The 27,299-nt window shown below is 36.6% G+C and overlaps 1 protein-coding gene across 1 annotated transcript; it reads right to left on the bottom strand.

Moving 5' to 3' along the window:
* Positions 1 to 4,725: 4,725 nt before the first annotated feature.
* On the bottom strand, positions 4,726 to 27,085 carry LOC141290728 (vasopressin V2 receptor-like). Its single transcript, XM_073822822.1, has 6 exons — positions 26,767 to 27,085; positions 15,831 to 16,217; positions 14,056 to 14,301; positions 13,826 to 13,972; positions 10,433 to 11,045; positions 4,726 to 6,953 (listed from the first exon to the last, which is right to left on the bottom strand). Exons 2-6 carry the CDS (start codon positions 16,212 to 16,214, stop codon positions 6,751 to 6,753), a joined length of 1,593 nt encoding a protein of 530 aa, XP_073678923.1. The 5' UTR covers positions 16,215 to 16,217; positions 26,767 to 27,085; the 3' UTR covers positions 4,726 to 6,750.
* Between the last annotated feature and the right edge of the window lie 214 nt (positions 27,086 to 27,299).

Raw genomic sequence — 27,299 nt, 5'->3', positions numbered from 1 at the left:
GTCTTCACACTTGTAGTTCGGATCATTTTGTTCATTTGGTCCGGACCAAAAAGAAAAATGATACATTTGGTCCTGGTCTGCTTAGCGTTCACACTGGCATTTTTGACAGAGAACCTAAAGATACCGAATCTAAAGGCATAGTGATACGTTCACAATCTGATTGGTCGGGCTGAATGACGTATATGTTGCAACGGAACTCGCTGAACGCTCCAAACAAAAGGAAAAGGTGCATTCGACTTAATCGCTGATCGGTCTGCTCAACGCCGCTTTATGTTGACTACACCTAATGCTGTCTGCTGAACTAAGCGCACTCATGGTTGTGTGTATATGATTTTATTTTCACCACCTGCAAACTCACAAAGAGCTTATAAAAGGCACTTTATCTCCTCGTTGCTCCACATTTGCCCTCTGCTAATTTTGTTTTAGATACACCGCGTGTTCTCTTCATGAAATCATGTCACATAGCCTTGCATCTTGTAATTATTTCCTTTTTTGGTTCGTTTACAAGTATTTGGTCATGTTGCGTTCATATTTCATTCAAACCGCACCAAAGTTAATTTGGAAGTGAACCGAGACCCGTCTTTTTAGCGGTCTCTGCCCGCTTGTTGATTTAGTTTTTATCGAACCAAAGATGACAAGTGTGAACACACCCTAAAGTCCTTGAATTTGTGGGTGTTGCACCTGGAAAGTCCTTGAAAGGTCCTTAAATTTGAAGTTAACCAAGGTGTGGGAACCTTGTATATAGCGAAACAATCAGTCATTTTCTAGAAAATAAATTAAAATATAATTTTCTCCTCCAACTTCAAAATCGTCTGACATTGTTTTACTTTGTTTTGTAAAGGCTGTTTGTCTTTCTTTGCACATGCACTTTGTAAACACTTTGTAAACTATCTCATATGTAATGCTTACGTAATGTGTGAGGCTGAGCTTTTGTGATTAAAAAGTTTGCAAATGTTTGTTTTTAGAAAATGACAGATCGTTTCGCTAAATAAGATCCTTTTCCTCGCTGGGATTGTGTCGAGCCCTTTGAAGCTGCACTGAAACTGCGATTTGGACCTCCAACTCGTTGATCCCCATTGAAGTCTACAATATGGAGAAAAATCCTTGAATGTTTCCTTCAAGAACCTTAATTTCTTGTCGACTGAAGAAAGAAAGATATGAACATCTTGGATGACATCGCCTGTCAATCAAACTTCCTGCAAAGGGTCACTGTTCTTATAAATAGTTCAAAACTCAAGTTGCCAGTTCAGTCTGAAATGCTGAGCTGTATAATTTAAATCCTTAGTAGAAATATTCTCATGTCAGCATAGTGTACTTTACAAGTACTATATTAATTAATGAAATGACCAAATCAAAATGTGCACCCAGTCATGGATATAGAGAACTGCAGTGACAATTTGATTTAAGTGTGTGGCAATCTGTTTCACAGGCAGTAACAGTCTGTCATATGAGCTTGAGTAAATTAGGATAACAGATACTGGTTTGAGTTGAGTATGGAGAGCATGAGCCCCAAAGGGTCTATATAGATGGAACACAACGACGGCCTCTGATGTAATTGCATTTTTGCAGCCAATCTCCAAAAATACCCTTTGCAGCTGTTCTCGGATCTCAGTTTCTAGGCATGAAGACTGAGTGGTGTAACAGTCGAAAAGATTCACCTTTTTTGTCTTCGCAAGAAGGGAAAGTGAGATGGCAAGCTGCTATTTATATTGTCTGAGGAAATGAACCGTATTCAGCAAGGATGCATTAAATTGATCAAAAGTGACAGTCGAGACTTTTACAGAATGTTACAGAAGATTTCACATAAATGCTGTTCCTTTCAACTTTCTATGACTCAAAAAAAAAAAAAATGAATAATGGCTTCCATTAAAATATAGAGCACCTCAACTGTTTTTAATATTAATGATAAGAAATATTTCTTGAGCAGCAAATCAGCATATTAGAATGATTGTGGATTATGTGACTGAGAGAAATTATGCTGAAAATTCAGCTTTGCATCACAGGAATAAATTACATTTTGAAATATTTGATAGAAAACAGTTATTTTAAGTTGTAATATTTATTTGTTCAAATAAAATGCAGGTTTAAAAAAAAAAATCTCACTGACCCCAAACTTTGGAATGTTTTAAGCCTGCAAAAACAGTACATTCAAAAAATATATTTTACTATTTAAAATAATTTTTTCTATTTGTATATATTTAAAAATAGGATTTATTCCTGTGATCAAAGCTAAATTTTCAGCATCATTACTCCAGTCTTCAGTGTCACATGATCCTTCAGAAATCATTCTAATATGCTGATTTGCTGTTCAACAAATATTTATAATAATAATTATTATTATTATCAATATTTTAGATCCAAAGATCAGCATTTATATGAAATATAAAGTGTTTGTAACATTATACACTATACCATTCAAAAGCTAAAAGTCAGTATAATTTTGTCAGTATAATTATAGAAATGAATACTTTTATTTAACAATGATTCTTTAAATTGATCAAAACTGATTGAGGTGATAAAGACATTTATAATGTTACAAAGTTTTCTATTTCAAATAAAGGCTGTTCTTTTGAACTTTCTATTCATCAAAGAAACCTGAATAAATTCTACTCAGCAGTTTTCAACATAATAATAATACTAAATGTTTATGAGCAGCAAATCAGATTATTAGAATGATTTCTGAAGGATCATGTGACTGGAGTAATAATGCTAAAATTTAGCTTTGAAATCACAGGAATAAATAACATTTTAAAATATATTCAAAGAGAAAACAGTTCTTTTAAATAGTAAAAATATTTCAAAATTGTACTGTTTTTGCTGTATTTTGGATCAAAAAAATGCAGGCTTGATGAGAAGAAGAGACTTTAAAAACAAAAATCTTGGTAACACTTTCTATAAAGCCCATATTTATAATATATTCTAAGGGTATTTCTAAGGCATTATAATGAATGCATAATGCATTATAAAAACTGTATAATATGTTATATCATCTCATGAGTATTCATAAGGACAGATTTAATGTATTATAATATTTACTTATTTGTGGTTATAGCTTTTAAGAGTTTGATGATTTATAACACAATGAACATGTTGCATCCACAATGGATTATACTTCTTATAGTTAATGCATTATAAGTCTCATATCTTGCCATTTTACTTATGTTACTTTATTTTTCATATGGTGTATCTTGTGTTATTAATAATCATACTCTTAAAAGTTATAACCTTAAATGTATTATAGTTGTTATGATTATTCATGAGATGATATAACATTTTTATAATGCATTATGCATTCATTATAATGCCTTAAGAATGTATTATAAATACAGGCTTCAAAGAAAGTGTTACCAAAATCTTACTGTTCAAAAACTTTTGACTGGTAGTGTAGTTTCATCTGGTATTCCTGGCATAAAAGTATTAATGTGGCTTCTCTCCTAATCTAAAATCTCAGTTAAACTGCTGCAAGACACCTCTACAAAGATGACGTGATCATCACCACCAGAGGACACTTAGAAAGAAAAGATTAACTGTAATGCACACCACATTCTGACATGTGTGTTAAACCCTGTTAACTGGTTATTTAAGAGCCACATGGGATACTAAGAGTGAACAGCGTGAAATGGATAGAGACTGAATAATGTCTGGAATGGAATACTAGCTGCTTACTGCTTACTGTGTAGGGCTGCATACAGTGTAATAATTATGTATGAGCAGAAGAGACTTATTTAAAAACAAAAAAAAATCTTACTGTTCAAAAACTTTTGACTGGTTGTGTAAATTTTTTCTTAAAACACAGAAGCTTCTCCTTATAGAGTCAAGCTGCAGGCAGCTGGTTTCCTCTTTTGAGATGCAGAAATGCAAAAAAAAAAAAAAAAAAAAAAAAAAAAGACTGTCATGTTTTTGGTTTGATTTAAAGATGATAGGAGGTTTCTTTGCATAAAGGAAGGAGACAGGTACATGCGGCCACCTCTTCTGACCCTAGCCACGGCACCCGTCTGCCTGTCAGCTCCAGTGAGATAAAGCACGCCAGTCAGCAGAGGCAGAGTAAACCGAAAGCAAATCCACCAGCAGACAGTTTCCTCTGTCCTCTCTGCACTGGAAATCCATATCTAATGCATTCCGTTTTTGAGCTCTATTGTTTCATAAGTCCTTCCAACAACACATAGCCATTCACATGCCACAAAATACCCAGGAGGCTGACACGGGGAAGTGTTTCTATCTATAGTCAGTTCTCATAAAATTACAATTCAGTTCAGCTATGTCATATAATGTTTGCAATTAAGTTCTAAGCTTAAAAGTACCTGGAAACATCATCCAATGTGGAATCAAACGGCTTGTTTTAATGCTTGATATTGCAAATTGGTGTCTTACCATGTTATTTTAATGTATTATCTTAATTACTGTATGAACACACTGGTTTGTACTGCAAACAGTTTTATTGTTTACCGCACGTTGTTATTCTTCTTGTTATTTACCTACAGCGGATGATGAACTGGAACTTAAGAGTTGATGAAAAAGGTGGATAAAATGGTGTTCTTGAGGTGAAAAACATTTTCTCCTTTTCTCCCACAAAGTTTATGGATTGTCCTATAAACAAGTGTTTACCTTATGAAGAAATTAAGGACCAAAATAAAGAAGAACAAAGAGTAAGTTGATATAAAAAATAATTTATTACAATGTTGATCATATTTTAGGTACTGCACATATGTGCTAAATGATTCTATGATTACCTATTATGCATTGAATATAACAAAAAGGTCACTAGCAATTTGTTTTTTGAATGTTTCCAATATCTAATCACTATTTTTTACTAATATCCAACAGTTAGTAGTTTACAGTATATCAAGGTCATTGATACACTGTTAGACAATAAATATCATATTGAGAAACAGTATATTTGTCCCAATCAAGACTGATTGTTTATGGAAATGACATGATTTGTTGCCTTCTGTTAAATGGGGAAAATGAAAATGCATTTCCACTCAGCAAGAATGTCAATCATTTTGTCATCAAACATGAAATGTGATACAACAAATGTCCCTAAAATGTGAGTTCCTCTCTTTTCAAGCTGTGTAGACTAAAGTAAGCGAGTTTTGGACTTCCAGAATGAATTTATGGTTGAAATGTGTTTATAATAATAATTCTTCAAGCAGAAATGTGAGATTGAGCTAGCCTCCTAAAACTACTACAGACACTACTGAATTTCTAAGTGCACTGACTGAGTACCTTAGGAATCTGTGCGTTGCAAACATACATGTACATATGTATATAATACTTTTTTTATAATAAGGCGCTTAAGTTGCAGTGTAGTATTTTTTCTGTATTCTTCAAAACATCTTAATTATAATGTTTAGAATATTTTCTGTACAAATAAGTTACTTTGAAGCATTTGAATGGTCCCCTGTTTCCAGATGAGCACAAAATCAAGCAAATACCAGAGGTAGAGCTAAAAGAGTGATGAATGAGTGTGACTGAAATCGGTGTGATTAGTGTGCACGTATATACATAACGTAGAGATTTCAACTCTAGCAGTTGCTCCCAGAATTTCAGAATTTTGCTACCTACAATATTTAGACTGGAAATTGACCTGTATATTGCTGTTCGTCTACCATTACCCTGTTTCTTCTGTGTAAAAAAAAAAAGTTATTTCTCACCCAAAACATATAAAAAGAAAATTAAAATGCTATTGATTTTTTTTTTTACAAGGATTTCCCAGAACTGTGAGGATGCGTACATAGTACTGGTTGTACTGAAATGCGTTACACAATCAACAGCTGCTAAACAATGTGTTATTTCTTTGCTTTGGTACATTAAACCACTAAAATGACCAACACAGAAAATTAAATTTCATGCTCAGCTTTTGTGTCCAGAGGTGGTCAAATGTTCTGCCCACTATAACACCTTCCACTGCCAGAACTCTAATCATTTAATAGCTAATACTGTAGACCAATGTAATTCACAGTGTCTTCTGAACGCTTTACATTTGTTATATAGTTTAAATATGATTCGGAAAGTCACTGTCTCTCTAAGCTGCCACTTGTGTTTGATTCCCACAATCAGGCTGATATTTTCATAACATTCTTGCTGGTGGTGGATATGTTCCCTTAAACTTCTCAGGCTCTTATTCTCATCTTGCCGCTGGTCTTCTGAAGCTTGTCCGGAGCAGAGCCAGATAACCTTTTGTCCATTTTGTATGCACTGTTCACATGCCTTTTTTCTTTTCCCGTTATCGCATTTTCCACGCTTACTTTAGACTGTAAAGTCTGATATAATCCTGCAACCCTAATCTATAAAAACACTTGGTTGAGACATGAAAGAAAGATAGAGAAGAATGGAGGATCTTCGATCCTTTGCTTCCAGACAGCTGTCTGTAAAATGCACTGTGCATGGCAACGTGATTTTGTCTTTGTAACAGATGCAACGTTGTTGATGACAGATCAGTATCTGCTTTTCAGATTGTGTAACCGCCATGTACCTGAATCTAAAGTAGTCAGGACATTACCTCAGTCCTGTTCCAAACAACACACTTTCTGCACACATGTGCAGCTGGCACTTGTCCGTGAAGTTCACAAGACCGTAGGGCGTCCCATTTGTCATTTTAAATTCTAAAAAGGTGTTTATGATGCCAGCTGTGCCCTATGTCATCAACATGGGCAAAGATTGGCATCTGGGACAGGATCTAGCCCGTCACGTCTGTGGTGTGTTTGCCGTGTGCTGGTGTGTGTGCGTGCAGTCGAATCAGGCCAGAGGTCAGTATATGGAGTCCTTGGTGTTGGTTGATGTGTGAGTTGCGGTTGAATCGTCCGGCAGCGAACCTCTGCGTGGGGATCTGGTATGGCAGCGCAGCAGTGCGAGCAGCTCACGGGACACACTGTTAGAGAAGGCTGTGTAGATCCATGGGTTAGTGCAGGAGTTTAGACTGGCTAGTAGCATCAGGATAGTGAAAGCAGCCCCTGCATGAGAGATAAATGCAAACTCAAAGCCAGGAAATAACACTTGTATTCATTACTGCATGGCAGCACTACAAAATTGCGATATCTTTGTGTGAATATAATTTGTCAAGGTTTATGAGATTTTCCCTGTTTTATCATCTGTCGGGCAAAAGTCTTAAAAATTGCTTAGAAAAGCATTAGTAATAAAGCCTGTAACACAATAGTGTTACACTTTATAGAAATAACTGCTTTAACTAGGACAGATATCATCATAAACCAAGGGAAAAATATACATAATACATACATGCAGTGCCTTGCGCAAGTATTCATACCCCATTATTTTTTTTCATGTTCATGTTTCATGTTTCAGCCTTATGTGAAAACTGCTTTCAATTACTTTTTTCCACATCAATCTACACTCCATACACCAGAATGACAAAGCACAAAACAGGTTTGTAACAGCTTTGCAAATGTATTAGAAATAAATAACTGAAATGATTCCATTGCATAAGTATTCATACCCTTTTCTGGGACACTTGAAATTTAGCCCAGGGGCACTCACGTCGCTTTTAGATGTTACTACACTTTGAGTGGAGTTAAACTGTGGCAAATTTGTTTAAATGAACATGATTTGGAAAGGCACACACCTCTCAGAAAAGGTCTAACAGCTGAAAATGCATATCAGAGCAAAAAACAAGCCCTGATGTCAAAATAACTGCCTGTAGAGCTCAGAAACAGGCTTGCATCAAGTTCAGAAAATAATTCTGCTGCACTGAAGGTTCACAGAAGCATGTAGCCTCCATTATCCATAATGGAAGATGCTTGGAACAACTAGGACTCTTTCTAGAAGGGGTCCAAACTCAATCATCTCCTCAGTGAAGACACATGAAAACCCACTTGGAATTTGCAAAAAAAAAAAAACCTAAAGGACCCTCAGACTTTGAAAAAACAAGATTCTCTGGTCTGATGAACCTCAATTCCAAGCATCATGTTTGGAGGAAACCAGGCACTGCTCATCACCTGCAGAGTATCATCCCAAAAGGAAAGTGTGCTGGTAGCAGTCTCATAATGTGGGGCCTTCTTTTTAGTGGCAGGGACTGACAATTTTGGACTGACCAAAATATTGAGATAGCCTTAAAGGGATAGTTCACCCAAAAATGAAAATTTGATGTTTATCTGCTTACCCCCAGGGCATCCAAGATGTAGGTGACTTTGTTTCCTCAGCAGAACACAAACGAAGATTTTTAACGAAAACTGGTGCAGTCTGTCAGCCAAATAATGGGAGTGGATGGGAACTAGACCTTTAAAAGTAAACAAAAACATGCACAGACAAATCCAAATTACACCCTGCGGCTCGTGACGATACATTGATGTCCTAAGACATGAAACGATCGGTTTTTGCGAAAAACTGAACAGTATTTATATCAATTTTTACCTTTGATACACAGCCACATCCATCTGTCATGAGCACGAGTTTAGCATCAGGCATGTTACATGTGCACGCGCTCTGGCGTAGTATACACACCGCAGGGTGTAATTTGGATTTGTCTGTGCATGTTTTTGTTTACTTTTAAAGGTCTGGTGCCCATCCACTCCCATTATTTGGCTGACAGACTGCACTGGTTTTCGTTAAAAATCTTTGTTTGTGTTCTGCTGAGGAAACAAAGTCACCTACATCTTGGATGCCCTGGGGGTAAGCAGATAAACATCAAATTTTCATTTTTGGGTGAACCATCCCTTTAATAAAGACTCCAGAGCATTCAGAACCTCAGACAAGGCAGAAGGTTAACCTTCCAAAAGGACAATGAACCTAAGCACACAGCCAGAGCCTTAGGTTAAATGCAATCAAATTTTTCTGGAGAAACCTGAAAAAATCTGCCAGCCCCCATCCAAGCTGACAGAGCTTGAGAGGTGAAGAGGTGAGGCAAAGAATTGCAGATAATTCCCAAATGCAGATGTGCAAAGCTTGTTGCATCATACCGAAAAAACTTGAGGCTGTAAAGGTGCATTAAATAAGTACTGAGTTAAGGGTATGGATACTAATGCAGTGTACTTATTTCAGTGTTTTTTCATACATTTGCAAAGTTGTCACAAATTAGTTTTTTTGCTTTGTCATTATGGTGTATGGAGTGTAAATTGATGTGGGGAAAAAAGTAAAGCAGTTTAACATAAGGCTGCAACATAACAAAACGTGAAAAAATGAAGGCGTATGAATACTTTTGCAAGGCACTGTATACATAATACAGCTGTTCATAAGTTTGGGTTTGATAACATTTTTATTTAAGTCGCTTATGTTAAACAAGGCTGCATTTATCTAATTAAATTACAGTAAATTGGAAATAGTGTGAAATATTATTACAATTTAAATAACTTTTGAATATATTTAAATGCATTTTAAAATGTAGTTTATTCCCATGATGGCAAAACTGAATTGTCAGCAGCCATTACATCAGTTATCAGTGTCACATGATCCTTTAGAAATCATTTTAATATACAAATTTGCTGTTTAAAAAGAAGTTCAAAACTTCTGTTAAAATGGAATTTTTTAACATTATAAATGTTTTTACTAACATTTTGATCAATTTAATGCATCCTTAATGAATAAATTTCTTTCAAGCCAGAGCTTTCGAGCAGTAATGTATAATGAAAAAGGCCAGTGAGATGCGAAATATAATAATAAAAGCCATATACCAAGTCCTCTAATCTAAACAAAAACAATATATATATAAAAGACTAAAACGCATCTTTAGGAGTCGGTTTGTGCTGGTTTTCATAGTGATTTGGTTGCCAGGTGGCTGGTCAAACTGTGCAGAAAGTCCAGTCTATTACAAAGGTGTAAATACCAATGAGATTACCCAATACTCTGGTGAGTGAGCAGGTGTTTGTCTGTTTATGTGTTAAGGGAAAAGCAAGCAGGGGACAGTTAAATAAAGAAGAGGAAAATAAAAAGGGGGACACACTGAAAACATGATTGATTATTTCTGCTCCTGGAGATCTCCCCTCCCACAGACATCAGTTCCAGCCAAGCTCTAACACACCTGCCTGCAATTTCCAAGCAACCTTGAAGACCCTGATGAACTGATTCATGTGTTTTTGATTGTGCTTGGAACAAAACTCTGCGGGAAGGTAGATTTCCAAGAACGGGCATCTCTGTTTTTGAGATATTCCTGGAGAATGCGCTGTTTGTTTGGTTATGAACACCACCCTGCTGATGGCAAAGTTGAATTTTCAGCATCATTACGCCAGTCTTCAGTGTCACATGATTTTTTTTTTAGAAATCATTCTAATATGCTGACATGCTGCTTAAGAAACATTTATTATCATCTATATTGAAAACAGTTCTGCTGCTTAATATATTTATGAAATTTGCTGCCTGATTGTGAAGTAATTTCCTATTACAGAATATCTCCTATTATGCTATGAACCTGTTTAGCATCCAAGAAGCCTTATTGTGTGACTGTACAAAACATGTATATGCATCTGTTGGCTTAAAGTCTGACCTTGGTTTGGTGGGTCGGGGTCCCAGGCTGCCCATAACTGAACAATAAAGAAAGGAGACCAGCAGATGGTGTAGACCAGCACAATGACAAGAGTCATCCTCACCGTCTTAGACATGGCCTTAGTCACACCTGGGAGAGGCGGCGGGTGCGAATAGTCGGTCGGAAGGGGAAAAGCATCTGGAAGCACGTCTGGCCACAGTTCAGAAGCTCCAGAGGTATTTGGGTGTCCAGCCAGCGCACACACGCTATTGGCTGATAATGACTGAGAATGGGAGGGGTCTGAGAGATGGTTGGTGGGGTTTTGCAGGTGAGTTTGGATGGAGGGCTCGTAGACAGAGCTCCTACAGGGTATAGTATGAGAGTAGCCATCATATAAGGTTGAGGAAGAAGCTTCCTCTCCTGCATGATGTGAGGGGCTGCAGTGAGCTTGACTGAGACTGCTGTCAGCAGCATGGTAGCTGTGTCTGCTCTGTCTGGATCTCTCTCTGGTCCTTCCTCTGCCTCCCTCCCGCTGAGGAAAGTGGAAGAAGACAGAGTTCCTTTTAAATTCTGCCGTCACCACCCGCTCAGACTTCAGGTAGATATTGTCATGGATTTCTCTAAAGATGCGAACCTGAGGTGAACAAGAGATACATCAGCGTAAAAATACTCCCACTGTGGGTCCAGAGTCCAGAGTGTGCCATTTAGAATTAAACTAAGAATACATTTTAAAATGCAATCATATGGGATGTGTTACAGGACTTCTGGGAATGTTCTTTTTACCATTTTCACAGTAAACTAAATTTAAACTAATAGTTTTTACCTCCAAAAACCATACATTTGACAGTATTCTACAGTAAATATACATATAATGTGATGGTAAACTATTTACCTGACATCGTTTTTTTTTTAACCATATACATTAACTTACAGTTAATCTATTAACAGTTTTTTTTTTCTGTAGCATTTTACTTTACTTTACATTTACAATAAATGTACTATATTTTTGAATAAAACTGTTTTTACAACTTTCTAGGTACACAGATCCTCCATAGCCTTACACTAGAAAAAGAGCAAAAGCTAGTCTGAGAAAAATTATACATGGCAACAGTTGCCGGTCTATAGAAGTTTGTTTCCACCACTGAATAAAAAAATGTTATTGCGATTTTTTTTTTTATCTCACAATAAAAATATATTTTTTTTTATCAGAAGTGCATGATACAAACTCACAATTTTGACTTTAAATAAACTGATAATTTATATCTCACAATTCTGACTTAAAGGGGCTATATGCAATTTACTGAAATTTAAACTCACGACTGACACCTGTGGCCAAAAAACGGAAATGCTCTTCCTTTCTGCTCGCTCTCGCAGCGCGCTCGTACGTACACACTTGACAAGGCATCCGCTGCAAAGAAGTCAACATTATGTTTACAGAGGTAAGAACAGTCAAATACATATATTGTTTGAGAAACTAAGTTTGTTTGCAATATATATAACACAACAAAATGCACAGTAGTGCTTCGGAGTTATATAGTAATAGTGTTTGTATATTTTAGTGTTTGTTTTTGAATAGTTTGAGTGTTTTATAAATTGTAACATAAAATGAAGATAACGTGTCACAAAATGACACAGATCTGAGCTCCCTCCAAGGCTCAAATGCGAAGCCGATGTTCACTCTAGTCCTTGCTCGGTGCCGGTCGCTCTCAGTCCTCGATCTTTTTCGGGCACTTGTCAGGGGTTTAACTTTTTTAGTCTTCTGTGGAGTTACTGTTGGTGTCAGAGTTGTCCTGGGTCTCTTCTGTGTATTCGCACAATCCATTGCACTGCTTGCGAATGTAGGCTAATTGCTGACTAGCGGTGGTGGCAGAGTGATCTGAAAAGTTTAACATGAACGCGCTTGACGTCACATCTGCAGACAGTGCGCGAAAAATCAGACCCGACAGAAAATAGGAAAAATAGGATACAGGCTTATAGGTGCACCCACTGTGAGCTGACAAGGTGTCAGTATGCTCATCAGGAGATGTTTGAGTCATAAATGGTCAAAAAAAAAGGCTATTGTTACGTTTATTTTGGGGAAAAAGTTGCATATGTCAGAAAAATTCTCAGAATTGAGTTTACTTCTCAGAATTGCGAATTTGTCTCACAATTCTGACTTTATGACTTGTAATTATGATTTTATGTCACGCAATTATGAAAAAAAAGTCAGAATTGCAAGTTTGTATCACCCAGTTCTGAGAAAAAAAGTCAGAATTGCCAGACGTAAACTCGCAATTGCAAGGAAAAAGTCCTAATTGTGAGATAAAAAGTCACAATTGCGAGATATAAACGCAGAGAATTGCGAATTTGACACACAATTTTAAATTGCAATTGTGAGTTCATGTCATGCAATTATGAGAAAAAAGTCAGAATTTCAAGTTTATATCACAGTTCTGAGAAAAAAAGTTGGAATTGCAGGTTTTGTATCGCAATTCTGAGAAAAGAAGTCAGAAAAAAATCTCAAAATTGAGTTTACTTCTCAAATGACTTTATAACTTGCAGTTGCAAGTTTGTCACACAGTTATGAGAAAAAAAGTCAAAATTGCAAATTTGTATCACGCAGTTCTAAGAAAAAAGTCAGAACTGCAAGTTTGTTTTATGCAGTTCTGAGAAAAAAGTCAAAATTCCAAGATGTAAACCCGCAATTACAAAAAAAAGTCAGAAACGTTAAATAAAAAGTCGCAATTCTGAGTTTATGTCACGCAATTACGAGAAAAAAGTCAGAATTGCAAGTTTGTATCACGCAGTTCTAAGAAAAAAAGTCAGAACTACAAGATGTAAAAAGTCAGAATTGTAAGATGAACAGTTGCAATTACTTTATTTATGTTTAATTAAGTGGTGGAAAGTGGCTTCTATTACTGGTCAGTAACAGTTTTAGAAAACGCTTTTTGTATACCTTAAAATGTATTCAATGTATACATTTTATTAGTTCATGCTTTCAGAGAAATCAAACCAATGTCTTTGGCATTGCAAAATAAGCAAACAGAAAGCCTAAATACATAAAAATGATTACCAAACCTGTTTTGGGCTATGGAAATTCCTCTGTGGTGTTACAGTGAATTTCCTCTAATTGCAATTAAGTAAATTCCTTATCCTGTCATTCAAATTCAACATCCAACTCATGAATTAAAAAGGAGCCAATTATTAAATTCTGAATTTCACCCAAAACTGACAGAGTCAACAGATTGTACCCTGCAGTACATCTAATTCCCATTAAACAAGCCAAGTCTTCGATATTTGCATAATATACACCATGTCCTAATGCTATAAAGCATTGTTAGACAAGAAATGTCAAAATTTCTTTTCTTTAATTTTCATTTAATTTAAAAAAATGTGTAGGCAGTGAGAGATTCAGAAGAAAAAAGTTGGAGATACCTGACAGACAGTGATGATTAAGGCTGGCAATACGAATACAGCCACAGTCATCCAGGTGACATATGCTTTAAGACCCCATGGCTCAGCAAAGTGGCCCCAGCATTCAAACACCCCAGGGGACACCTCTGACCGCGAGAAGATAAACACCTGCGTGCAATGGTGGAGACAGTCATGAGCTTGACAAAACAGTTGTAAGCGTTTACTTCTTACCTGTAAGTAAGATCGTTTACCTGTGGCAAACTAAGCACAAGGGCCAGGCCCCACGCAACTATAATGGGGGTGTTCCAGCGAGAGGGTGCGCCTCCGCGATATGCTTGCAGGGGGCAGCAGATAGCATAGTGCCGATCCACAGTCATAGCAACGATCATATAGGATGATGCAAACATCCCGACAATCTGCAAATACTTGACAGAGCGACACAGAGCGTCAGGCCCCTGGAAGTGCTCTGTGATGTCCCACACCAGCTGTGGCAGCACCTGAGGACAAAATAAAGACATAAATTTGAAGTCAAAAGTTTAAATACACCTTGCAGAATCTGCTAAATGTTTATTATTTTACCAAAATAAGAGGGATCATGCCTCTGTCGCTTCTGAAGGGCAGTACTGAATGAAAAAATATGATGTTTAGGCAAAATAAGAAAAATGTACACATCCTCATTTTGTTCAAAAGTTTATACCCCTGGCTCTTAATGCATCGTGTTTCCTTCTGGAGCATCAGTGAGCATTTAAACCTTCTGTTTTAGTTGCATACGAGTTCCCTCAGTTGTCCTCAGTGTGAAAAGATGGATTTTAAAAATCATACAGTCATTCTTGGAAAGGGGTCAAATACACAAAAATGCTGAAAAAAATCAAAGAATTTGAAGGACTTAAAGGATTTTTCTGAAGAACAGCGGGCAGTTTAACTGTTCAGGAACTCATGAACAACTATCACTAAACAAAAAACACAGCTGTGGATTATTCAGGTCACAACACAGTAATAAGAATCAAGTGTATGTCAACTTTTGAACAGGGTCGTTTTTATAAAAAATGTTTAATTATTTTCTCTTGTGGACTATATGTAAATGTGTTTTATTCAGGTCAGTACTAAATAAAAAATAACATTCATTTTGTATGATCCCTCTTATTCTTTTCAAATAATTAACATTTTGCAGATTCTGCAAGGTGTATGTAAACTTTTGACTTCAACTGTATCATTCAGGCACAAAAACTCTAGATGGCACATACTGAGGTCCTTTTACATGCAGTTACATCAATTAATACATGGCAGAAGCTGATTGGCCTTTGCTCATTCTGCAGCCAATGAGATCGCAACCCTCCACCTCCCTTAGCACCACTTGTCTAGAAAAATTGTTAAATAGACTAGCAACTGCACGTTCAAGGTACAGAAAGGTAGTAAGGACATTGTTAAAATAGTGCATATCACATCAGTGATCAATCGTAATTTTACGAAACTATGAGAATAATTTTTGTGCGTAAAGAAAATAAAAACAATGACTTTATTCAACAATTTGTTCCCTTCCGTGTCAGTTCTGTGTTACTACTTTTCTGGGCCTTAGCATTAGTAGCGTATTTGTGTTGCTGTTTACGCAGGGTCAGAAAGCTCTCAGATTTAATCAAAAATATCTTAATTTGTGTTCTGAAGATGAACAAATGTCTTACGGGTTTGGAATGACATGAGGGTGGGTAATTAACAACAGAATTTTCAATTTTGGGTGAACTTTCCTTTTAAACATGTAGAGCATTCATTTATTTAATTATACTGCAGTTATTGAGATTTGATAATCACACAAAGCCATATCACGATTTCATTTTTTTAAATTAATTATGCTGCCCTAATAATATCTAGAACTTCCCTTCCGACACAACATTACTCCCACACGGGATACTTAAACTGCATTTTAATAAATGTAGTCTCACTATATGTTTCCATTTAGGTCAACAATTACTTAGCTGTTAAGCTCATTTGACTGCACTTATCATTTTTAATAGTCTCAATAGGCTGTTACCTGAAAGAAGGCCACTACCAGGTCAGCCACACATAGATTGACCATGAAGAGGTGCATGGGAGCGTGATGTTTCTTCCTACGCAGCAGCACCCACAGCACAAATCCATTACCCAGAGTGGTGAGGGCAAGCACCAACCCCAGCACCCCGATCTCCGCCTGGGCCAAGGCTTGGTCCCGTACCCGTGGAGGGGCAACTGGCTGGATTGTGGGCCTTGTGGTGGTCCATGTAACATTCTCTGATGGAAACAACCAGAGGAAAGCCCCCGTGCCCCCATAGCTGCTGCTGAGATTGAAGAGGGAGCTGGACAGGTCCGGTGGCCCCTCCATCTCCAGCACAGAGCGATTGGGCTGACCCAGATTCTCTTCCCAAGAGGCCATCCTCATGACCTACAACGAGAAGGACAGACATGAGAGGCAGAACCAAAACATCCCGACACTGATCCCTCACTGGCCTAAATTGTTAAACAAACAGTTGTAAATCATTTTAATAAAATTAGGTCAAATGAATTTCATTTTGTTGGCTATTTCTGTAGCTCTTGCAGAAGAGTAAAGGAATGGAGGCGTCTAAATCGAATGAGGCATTAGGATGTCTCCTATATCGTCTCGAATTAAATGCTCCATCTCAGCTCCTGTTTTTAGAGAAAGCTCTTAAATCATTTTAAAGAGATAGTTCACCCAAAAATGAAAATTCTGTCATTAATTACTCACTCTCATGTCGTTCCAAACCCGCAAGACCTTTGTTCATCTTTAGAACTCAAATTAAGATATTTTTGGTGAAATCCAAGAGCTTTTCGACCCTGCATAGACAGCAACGCAACTGACACGTTCAAGTCCCAGAAGGTAGTAAGGACATTGTTAAAATAGTCCATGTGACAAAAAGTATTCTCGTAGCGTCTTAACATTACGGTTGAACCACTGATATTTTAAAAATGTCCTTACTAACTTCTGGGACTTGAACGTGGTAGTTGCGTTGCAGTCTATGCAGGGTCAGTAAGCTTTAGGATTTAACAAAAAACAAATATCTTGTCATGTTTGATTAGATTAAAACAAACTCTGGTGCGATTGCTCTGTTAGTGCGGTTCATTTAAGTAAGTGTAAATGCTGCTATCCGAACCATGGTGTGCACCAAACAAGCGGACCAAGACTGCTAAAAAGATGGGTCTCGGTCCACTTCCAAACAAACTCCGGTGTGGTTCGACTGAAATATAAAAGCGACACAGAACAAATACTTGTAAACAAACCAAAAACAGGAAGTAATGACAAGATAAGACAATATGCGACATAATGTCGTCTGCTGAACTAAGCGTGTTCACCTTTTTCTTTTGTTTGGAGTGTTCAGTCAGTTCCGTCACAAAATATACGTCATTCAACCCAACCAATCAGGTTGTGAACGTATCACTATGCCTTTAGGTTCGGTATCTTTAGGTTTGCTGTCAAAAATGCCAGTGTGAACTGAACACTAAGCGGATCAGGACCAAATGTATCATTTTCCTTTTTGGTCCAGACCAAATGAACCAAACGAACCGAAATACAAGTGCGAACACACCCTTAATTTGTCTTTCGAAGATGAATTTGTCTTATGGGTTTTGGAGGGTGAGTAATTAATGACAGAATTTTCATTTTTGTCATCAACTGTCCCTTTAAATCATTGTGTTTTCATTAACTACACATGTACTCAACAGACTTTTGAGTTTAGTTTTGAGGTTTGGAACAAAAGGAATGCAAACGAGAAAGTACAAATAATACAATTGTTTATGAATGTATTAATGTCAGCTTTGAGTCATTGTCTTTCTGCAACCTCCACATAAAACATTTAGAAAGCCCTCGAATCTCTGTATATCTGCCTCATTAAGATGCTGTGTGGATTATTATGACCAGCTGCTAAAACACATTTAAGAACATTTATTTAGCAAATATATGAAAGGCAAATCTGAGATTTTCTTGGGATTTACTTTACAATTATTTGCGGTGAGACTGAGAAAAAAAAATTATGAAAGGGATATGGGAACACTTATGGTTTAAATCCCTCTTTTGGATACACAGTGAATGAGTGAGGCATGGATGGGGGAGGTGGGTAGGAGGACAGGCTTTCAAGGGCTAAATGGAGGCAGACTTTAAAGGTGTCTGTAATTATGATGTGCTGACATACTCTACGGTATAACTGAAATGGTGGGTCCAAGAGTAAGTTTTGTGAAAATGCTTGCCTTTACTTACATTAAACTTAATTTTTGCCTAATTTATTGAATATGCTCATAAACTGCACACTTTGAAAGGGCTTTTAATTTACCATACATGCATAGTGGTATTAAGAAAATATGAAATCAAATAGGAGTAAAAGTGCAAAAGCATTTAAGAAAACAACATCTAATAATAAAGGTAGAACAGTCTGGGTTATTGCGAAGAGCACTGCCACTATGAGGAGAAAATGTGTGGTTGTATTAAAGCAGGGGTTTTCAAACCTGTCCTGGAGCCTCCCCTGCCCTGCACATTTTGCTTGTCTCTCTCATCTAATACACCTGATTCAAATCATCAGCTCATTAGTAGAGACTGCAAGACCTGAATTGGGTGTGCCTAATAAGGGAGACATACAAAATGTGCAGGGCAGGGGAGGCTCCAGGACAGGTTTGAAAACCCCTGTATTAAAGGATTAGTTCACTCCAGAATTAAAATTTCCTGATAATTTGTTTACCCCTATATGTTCATGTCTTTCTTTCTTCAGTTAAAAAGTAATGAAGGTTTTTGAGGAAAATATTCTAGGATTTTCTCCATATAGAGGACTTTAACGGGGATCAACGGGTTGAGGGGCGAAACTGCAGTTTCAATGCAGCTTTAAAGGTCTCTACACGATCCCAGATGAGGAATAAGGGTCTTATCTAGCGAAACGATCTGTCGTTTTCGTGAAAAAATAAAATTTATATACTTTTTAACCACAAATGAAGTACACAGACGAAGAACTAACTGTGCGTGACCTTTCCAACTTGATTACGTAATAGGTGAAGTCATAGATGCGCATTGGAGAGCTAGTGCAATTTGTGGTTAAAAAGTATATACATTTTTCTTTTTTTTTAGAAAATGACTGATCGTTTTGCTAGATAAGACCTTATTCCTCAGCTGCGATCTTCTTGAGCCCTTTGAAGCTGCATTGAACTGCAATTTGGACCACAATATGGAGAAAAATCCTAAAATGTTTTTTTTTTTTTCAAAAACCTAGACTGAGGAGAGAAAGACATGAACTTCTTGGATGACATTAGGGCTGAGTAAATTATCAGGAAATTTTAATTCAGGAGTGAACTAATCCTTTAATAAGTCTCACACAGACAGGCTGAAAAGACTAGCCTGATTTAAATTTGATTAATGTGCAAAGTTTTTTTATTCAGCATAAATTTATATTTTTATTCAGCATTAAATTAAAATATTTTAATATTTTTTTAATTTAATGTATTAAATATTTTAACACATTAAACAGAACTAGAAATAAGGACATTTATAATGCTAAAATATTTCTATTTCAAATAAATGCTGTTCTTTTGAATGTTCTGTCAAAGAATCCTGCAATAAATAAATAAATCCTCAATATTAAGCAGCACAACTGTTTTCAACAGGTTTCTTGAGCAACAAATCAGCATATTACAATGAATTCTGAATGATCACGTGACACTGAAGACTAAAGTAATAAATCTTGTTGTTTTAACTGTATATTTGACCAAATGCAGCTTTGGTGAGCATAAAACACTTATTTTAAAACATTAAAAACATCCTACCGAACTGAAGCTTCTGAATGGTCGTGTAAATCATTTGGATATTGAATAGTATGTTGTAGTCTCTGGAATACAAGGCATTGATTTTGTGTGGTTGTGCTTTGTGTTTGTTTTCTTTGACATTTTCTTTGATTCTTCTGCTGTTTGTTAGCTCGTACGTGTTGTTTAGCCTTCCATGGGTGTATTCCTGTCAGCGTGTTTATGATTTATGTGAAGATTAGCAAGAATGGAACCAGAAAGCTTTCGAGTGCGGTTTGTTTTAAAATTAGCTCTTGATTTAAGTCCAAGTCTCAGAGACCTGCAATATTTCATTCACTTCATTCATTCTCACTCACTCAGTCTTCCTGCTCTCACTCTCTCAGTCCATCTGGAGTGGTCGTTTTCATCTTTCGTTTGCATAATCAATTCACAACAGAAATAGCCACTTCAGAGCTGTGCTGGTTACAGAGTCCTAATGAAAGCCTTCCAATTGTAACACAAAGCCTGGCAAGGTCTTCCTTCGATGTTGCCCACGGAAAGCCCGTCAGTCGCTCGTGCTGTCCAGTTTGTCGTCTGTTCGCACTCTTTGCATGTCCCAAGTACTTTCCATTACCTACTTTGGTACCTCCTGGGAAATTACAGAAAGAGCCTTCTCACACGCTCTGGGTCTTTAAATGTGTCTGATGCACATGTGCTGGCACCGGCTATTCATCAGGAGGCTGAAAGTGGCTCTGTGATGTGCCCCTGCTAGGCATGTGTGCATGAAGCGCTCAGACGAGGCTTCCCGCAAGATAAAGCATTAAAAATCAGATCTCTTTCATTTCTCATGTTGAGACTACACAAAGAGCAAATGGAATCTCTGGCAACTCAGATTTTTCTACTAAGAAAATCTTCAGAAATATCAGATGCAAACCTTTATTTTTAAAGGGAACCCCAGGTATTAAGACTTGTATGGCTTAATATAACGTAAATTATGTCTCTTATTGAGATATGTAGTAGAAAGATTTACGTTACCTTAAAAAGTCACATAATTCTATGCATATTTTGGACACAGCTCAGAAAATAAAATACTGTTACGATGCCACATTGTTTGGCTTTTGGTTGTAATTTTCAGTCGAAGGACAATAAGAGAAGCGATGCAAGTCTTCACTGCTTTGTTAGCGTTAAGAAAAATGGGAAGATGCCTGTGGATGAATAAAACTTCCTAAAGACCCACGTTTTTGTTTTCTTTACTTTAGACCTGATGCCTATGAGGCTTTTAGTCGACCACAGCTACTGAAAGTGCTTACAAGTGTCAAAGACAAGAAACGCTCAATGCCATCCTGGCAGGATGTAAACATGCCAATGTTGTGACGCCACAGCCATTGAAAGAGTTTCTCTGTGCCAATTTCACTCCTTGAGGGGAAAAATCGATAGTACAGCACTTGGTTTAAGCCTACACTTATATCCATCACCACCTGTAAGCTCTTTTTGTAGTTGTGGACATTGTAACAGTATTTCAGTTGTTGTGTTGAGTTTTGTTGCAATAAATATAGTAAAAAGTAGCGCATCGAGTGCAACCATTTGACATCATCGAAATAATGGCGCCCCCCATAGTCCAAAATATGTATAAAACGATGTGGGTTTTTCAAATAACGTAACTCTTTCATGGCTTTTCTACTACATCATTAATGTTATATTAAGCCATACAAGTTTTAATATCTGGGGTAAAAAAGGTTGGCATCTATGGTTCTATTAAGAACCTTTAACATTCATAGAACCTTTCCATTGTACAAAAGGTTCCTAATAGTAAAAAAAAGGTTCTTCAGGTTTTTAAAATGTTCTTCACACTAATAATACAATGGCTGTTCACCAAAACAAACCAAAAATTGTTCTTCTAAGGCACTGCTGTGAAAACCAACATTTTGGAACCTTGAAAGATCAATGAAAGAGCAATCAAAGAATCTGATCAAAACCACACCAAAGCTATCAGAGATGTGTTCTCTGCTTCTCAAACCTCCATCTGCTGGTTATCAGATGGATACTAAAAATATTCCACGTTTCCCGTGGTGCTCTGCTTAGAGGTCAAGGGGGCAGATGGAAAAAGAAGAGATGAGAGTGGAGGATGTGAAAGCCAACTGTGGAGAGCAGCAGTGCACTCATCCGTCTCTCTTGCTCCTTTGCTCCTCTCTCAGTTTGTATCCTCTCTCTGTTCACCTCTGCTGTTCACAGAATCTGACTTTCACGTAAATATCATCCTTTTACCAGATCAGCCTGTCCTTGATATCTCCTGATCTGTTCCAGCAATGGCACAATAACAGTTTGAGCAAAACTCAACCTGGTTCTTCACTTTGCAGCTGAGCTCTTAATGTTGATGGTCAGATGTAACCACTACCTTTCAGATCTCATCTGCTGAATGACTCTCACGGGTTTTAAAAGTGATGCTTCCCAGACCGGTGGCTGCTCGGTGCCAACCCCGGGTCACATGACAGGAGGAAAGGACGGTCAAGCCACAGCACATGGGGAGCACTGGGACGTGAGCCCATGACCCTTAAGCGGCACTTTCTAAAGCTGTCTTGTGCTATCAAATACAAACACAAATCCTCCTCAAAGACTTAATTTAGAACAGAGCAAAACCTTGACTGAGAAAATAGATGACAGTTAAGGTAGAACAGGTCAGAAATGTCTTTACCTCCAGCACCACAAATATTACCTAATAAATTACACTTAATTGTGTGGCAAAGACTACATTTCATAATACTCATATTGAAAATAGAAAATAGTCTTAGATGTTCACCCAGGATGGTTTATTTTATCCTTCTGCCACTGAGTATAAATGGCCCAATCTCACAGTAAGCAGCGATGAAGTGCTGATAAGGAATTTATCAATGTACGTCAGCACATCAGAGTAGTGCATTATGTGGCTACACTGGAATCTGTGTGCGTACTTGTCTGGTAGACTAGGTGAAAAATATGTGTATGGAAAGTAATCCTTAATTTATGAACGTCTCCCAGGAATGCTTTACAGCAGGAGAAGCTACTGTGTAGTGCAGCCTCCCTATCTGTAAAGTAAAAGCAGAATGGATAGAGGAGAGTAGATGGAATGAAGAGAAAGTGGCAATTAACCAGCAGATCACTTGTGTGTCTCTTTTCTAATAGTAGCTGTCTGCCAGTCACTTACTGTGGGGCCTGAAAGTCTGAGAACACATTAAAATCTGTATTGTTCCCAATGAAGCCTGAAAGTGATTTGAAAGTCTGAGGATTTTCCGGAACATGAAAAACAAAGAAAAGTTATGATGTACAATTAAAAAGAAATAGTTCAGATTTTGCACCTTATTTTTGGGAGAGTAGTCAAATATTCATTTAACTATGTGACATTATTAAAGCCAAGTATGAATTTCATCAAGTTAGTGTTTTTAAGCATTTTACATTTATTCCAAAATAATAACTCAAGGCAGTAACTATGTAAACTAAACTATATATTTTATTTTTGAACTTATGTTCAGCAATTCTTTTTAATAGTTAACTTTGAGCTATTTTTAAATTTTTCAGATCATCAGTCATCAAAGCTCAGTAAATATTGGTCCCAGACACTGAGATTTACTTTAAATTTCACTTATTACTCACTAAACACTCCCACAGATCACGTTTCATGCCATTTTATGTCTTAGTTTGACGTAACAAAGTTATATCTAAATGTGTGAGTCGTTTAATTACTTTTTTAATTAGTCCTTGCATTAACGCCTTTATATTGTTCATTCGGACTGATTTGCAAACACAGAATGCACACAAACACAAGAGGCGGGATTTATCGCATTAACCAATCACAGCTCAACATAACCAGTCATATCCAATCATATCGTGATAGAGGCGTTGCCTCCTCTCATGTGACTTTCCCCCATTCATTCTTAATTACCCCCCAACAAACTCACCAAAGCTTTAGGGGGTCTGTTAAAACTCAGTGGGCTGCACTGTAACTTTACAGGACAATGTTTCTTTAGAAAACAAGTGATTTATATACTTTTTAATGTTAGATTTAGTATATTAGCATTGTTTTATTTTTGTACTATTTTTTTTTCTCATCCAATACCTTGAGAAGACACTGCATCCCTTGCATTCTCTGAGAAAACGCCCCTGCATACACACATATGTGACCCTGGACCACAAAACCAGTCATAAGTAGCACAAGTATAAATTATCAATTTTTCTTTTATGCCAAAAATCAATAGGATATTAAGTAAAGATTATGTTCCATAAAGATATTTTGTAAGATTCCTACAATAAATATATCAAAACTTAATTTTTGATTAGTAATATGCATTGCTACGAACTTTGGGCAAAGATTTAGACAACTTTAAAGGTGATTTTCTCAATATTTAGATTTTTTTGCACCCTCAGATTCCAGATTTTCAAATCTCAGCTAAATATTATTTTATTCTAACGATGGAAAGATTATTTTTTTGGCTTTCAGATAATATAAAAATCTAAATTTAAAAAAATTTACCCTTATGACTGGTTTTGTGGTCCAGGGTCATATATACTGTATATTACAAAAAATTGCAAAATATAATTTTTTTTTCACTAGTTGTCTAAATCATTTGGTTTCAACTGTACATATATCTAACTTTAAAATCTTTGATTATTCTACATAGTTGTGGCTTTTATTAACTATTCTTGCTGTTTCCAAGAAAGAAAAAGAAAACACTTTCAAGTAGATCTCAGTTCTTCTTTATTTTACGTCTTTGTCAATCACAGGAAAACAGCCGCACCACAGGAAGGATGACTGTGTGATCCACCTATTTTCATGTGTTAGCGCTTTTGTTTATCTAACCCATTTCCACTGTCTGTTTGTCCTTTTATGTTTCAGCTCTGTTCCGTGCTTGGGTCAGAGCCCCAGAGTCCCTCCCAAAAACACACCCGCATTCCTCCAACACTGACAGATATTTACAGTGAGGTATAGTAGTGACAAACATTTGTTTGGAGATATTTAATTTAGAGTCTTTTCAAATGACAAATTGTATATATGATGTATGAATGGGTGTGTGTGAGAATGATGTTCATGCACTACTGACTACCCCACATTTACTCATTAACTTGTCACATATATTCCTGTTTAAACAGATCACATTGCAACAGTCTTTAAATACACACCGAAACCTTGAAAAGATGAAAATAACACAACCGAAACTACAAATGCAATATAAGCAAACGGTCCATACTCTATTATCCTGCTTTATTCTGCAAAGGCTGAGCCATACACAACAAGGGAAACATAAGGCATCGGTGGACTTTGAAACCTCCCAGGTTCACAGAGAAAAGCTGCATGTTTGTTTACTTATAACGGGATTCTCTCAGTGATTTCAAAGTTCTTTGGCAGGCACATTAACTTTTGAGACATGAACCCAACCTGTGTTAATGCAGCTCTGGTAAACACCATTTAAATATAGGAATTTTCTCAGTCCACAGATTTAGAAACCTTTGTAAGGTTTCAACAAAAGCAGTCACCCATGTTTATTTAAGACGACTGTGATTCCAGTTTTGCAGCGTTAACAGGTTCCATCGCATAGCTACTTTTGTTTTCTAAATCCTGAACAATTAAGCATGCAGTGCTCTAAAGATTTTAACGAGCTTGCTGCATTAAGTTTTTCTTCTCTGGATTATTGCATGTAATGTCAAATGAAAATTTTCGTTAGTTTACATACATTAATCTAAGCCATGGTTCCTGTTCACAAAATCCTTTATGAGTCAATCAATCATAAACGTGACCGCCCCACATAATCACAATGAAGAAAATGTCCAGTGACTCAGCGGCTGTTCGTGGGTAAAGCTTTTTCATGGATGACTGTAAAGCTTTCTAAAGTCTTAATTACGAGGAAAATGAAAAGCACAAGAGCAATTAGCGTCGCTTTGAAACACACAGGCTCCAGTGTGTGTACACGAGGATGATGGATACACTGCGACCTTTCCAGCTGACCTCAGCCATCAAAATCTACTGGTCTGAATGGGTGTTTACCTCACAATGTGATGAACTGCAATAATGTAATAAGTATTTTATATCACTTTATATTCTACAAGTTAATTATATTAACATTGACTCTAAACTGAACTTTGATTTTAACTTCAATCTAGTAGGTTGCTGCTGCCCATATTCTGCACTCTAAAAAAAAATCTGTTTTGATATATTGTCAAAACCTGGCAGCTACTGGATATGGTTGTCAGAAATTCATAAACAATGATGATAGTGTTTCAGGCATTTCAAGATGGCATTGTGGCGGCTGTTTATTAGGCTACAGTTCATATATCAACGTGCTTGAACTATTAAAACATTAAACAATGAAACACAGCCCATGATGTTTTCCATGAGCATTTACAATGTGCGCAATATTACCCACATTATTATGGTAACACGACATTCAATACACTAAATAACTAAGCAATATCAAATGTTATCTACACCTAGTCCTATTCAAATAAAATATGTTTAAATACGATGCATCACACAGGGAATTCTGGAAACGTCATTTTACAGTTTATCAGATGACTAATTTTATGCTAAAAACACGGTTTAACAATATTTTATTATAAACGTACACGGGTTGCTTCAACAAAAATATGCTGTTATAGTAGACTGTAAAATAGGCAAACTCATATTTTTTTTACAAAGAACATTTTTCAGTAATTTAAGGTAACTTAATTAAGCAATTAACAGTTTTAACTGTAATATTTTACATGATCTTCCTGTCAAATTATGAACATTTTACAAACACTTCCTGTCATTTTAAATCATTAAGTCAGAAATCATGAAGTTTCTTACCTCAAGTCTTTACAGTAAGAATAAGCTAATAGATACATTTATCGCGATTAACAGTAAAATTAGGCTACATTTGCAATTCACCTCGTTGGTCCAGAGATAATTTGAAAAAGGTAACGTTATAACGTTATATATATAACGGTATACTATATATACACACAATATTCTAGTTTTAACTCTTTAGGTTATCGTTTTAATTTGCATTATGTTTAAAAACTGGAAAAGCAAGTTCGTTATGTATTTATTTGGTTGAATACTCAATATTCAATAATTAAATATGTACATGTATTTACCGATATTAAAGCCGTTTGACATTGTAGTGCCTGAAGGGAGCACGTGAGTGACAGTTCAGTAGTGCCCGCGAACAGAAGTCGCTACATGTGAGCGTTGATTGATTAGCAGCACTTACCTTCAGCCAGCTCCGTTTCTTCACTGTAAGTATTTCACTTTGCGATATAATCCACAGTTTTCTTCACGAACTAAGCCATATAATGCTCTGTCCATTCCACGTCCACTCCTTCTATGCTGACACTGAATCTGTTTTAGATATCCGCCGTCTACCATTGTAACTTTGTTTGGGAATTATGTCAAATATATGGGACTACTGCCAAAACATTCTGTTCGCTGTCAGTCAAAACTCATTTTGCCTACAGAGTTAAATGTGCTTCTATTCGTTCAGCTTTCAGATAGAACAGCAAAGTGCGTCTATATGTTATTCTCATGCTCTCTGTCTGTTATGTCTCAGTATATTCTCTGATCTGGTGCACGTACTAAACATAATTTGCTCTGTTCCTCCTACAGTCTCCCTCCCTTTCCAAAAACTCCTCCCCTCATTATTATTCATCCACACTGCAAAATATGAGGCGCCATGTAGGATTTAAATCAAACTCCGCTTATCAATACATACATAAAACACGTGCATATACACCTATAAATTACTCA

Source organism: Garra rufa, chromosome 18 (genome assembly GCF_049309525.1).
Source record: "Garra rufa chromosome 18, GarRuf1.0, whole genome shotgun sequence".
Lineage (NCBI taxonomy): Eukaryota > Metazoa > Chordata > Actinopteri > Cypriniformes > Cyprinidae > Garra > Garra rufa.
This window is presented reverse-complemented; position numbering and strand designations above follow the sequence as displayed.

Excerpts from the sequence above, each read along its gene's own strand:
- LOC141290728 (XM_073822822.1), bottom strand. The coding sequence starts at position 16,214 with ATGAGGATGGCCTCTTGGGAAGAGAATCTGGGTCAGCCCAATCGCTCT. Across the intron at positions 14,302-15,830 it reads TGGTAGTGGCCTTCTTTCAG|GTGCTGCCACAGCTGGTGTG; the intron begins GTAACAGCCTAT and ends TTTTGTCCTCAG. Across the intron at positions 11,046-13,825 it reads TAATCATCACTGTCTGTCAG|GTTCGCATCTTTAGAGAAAT; the intron begins GTATCTCCAACT and ends TGTTCACCTCAG.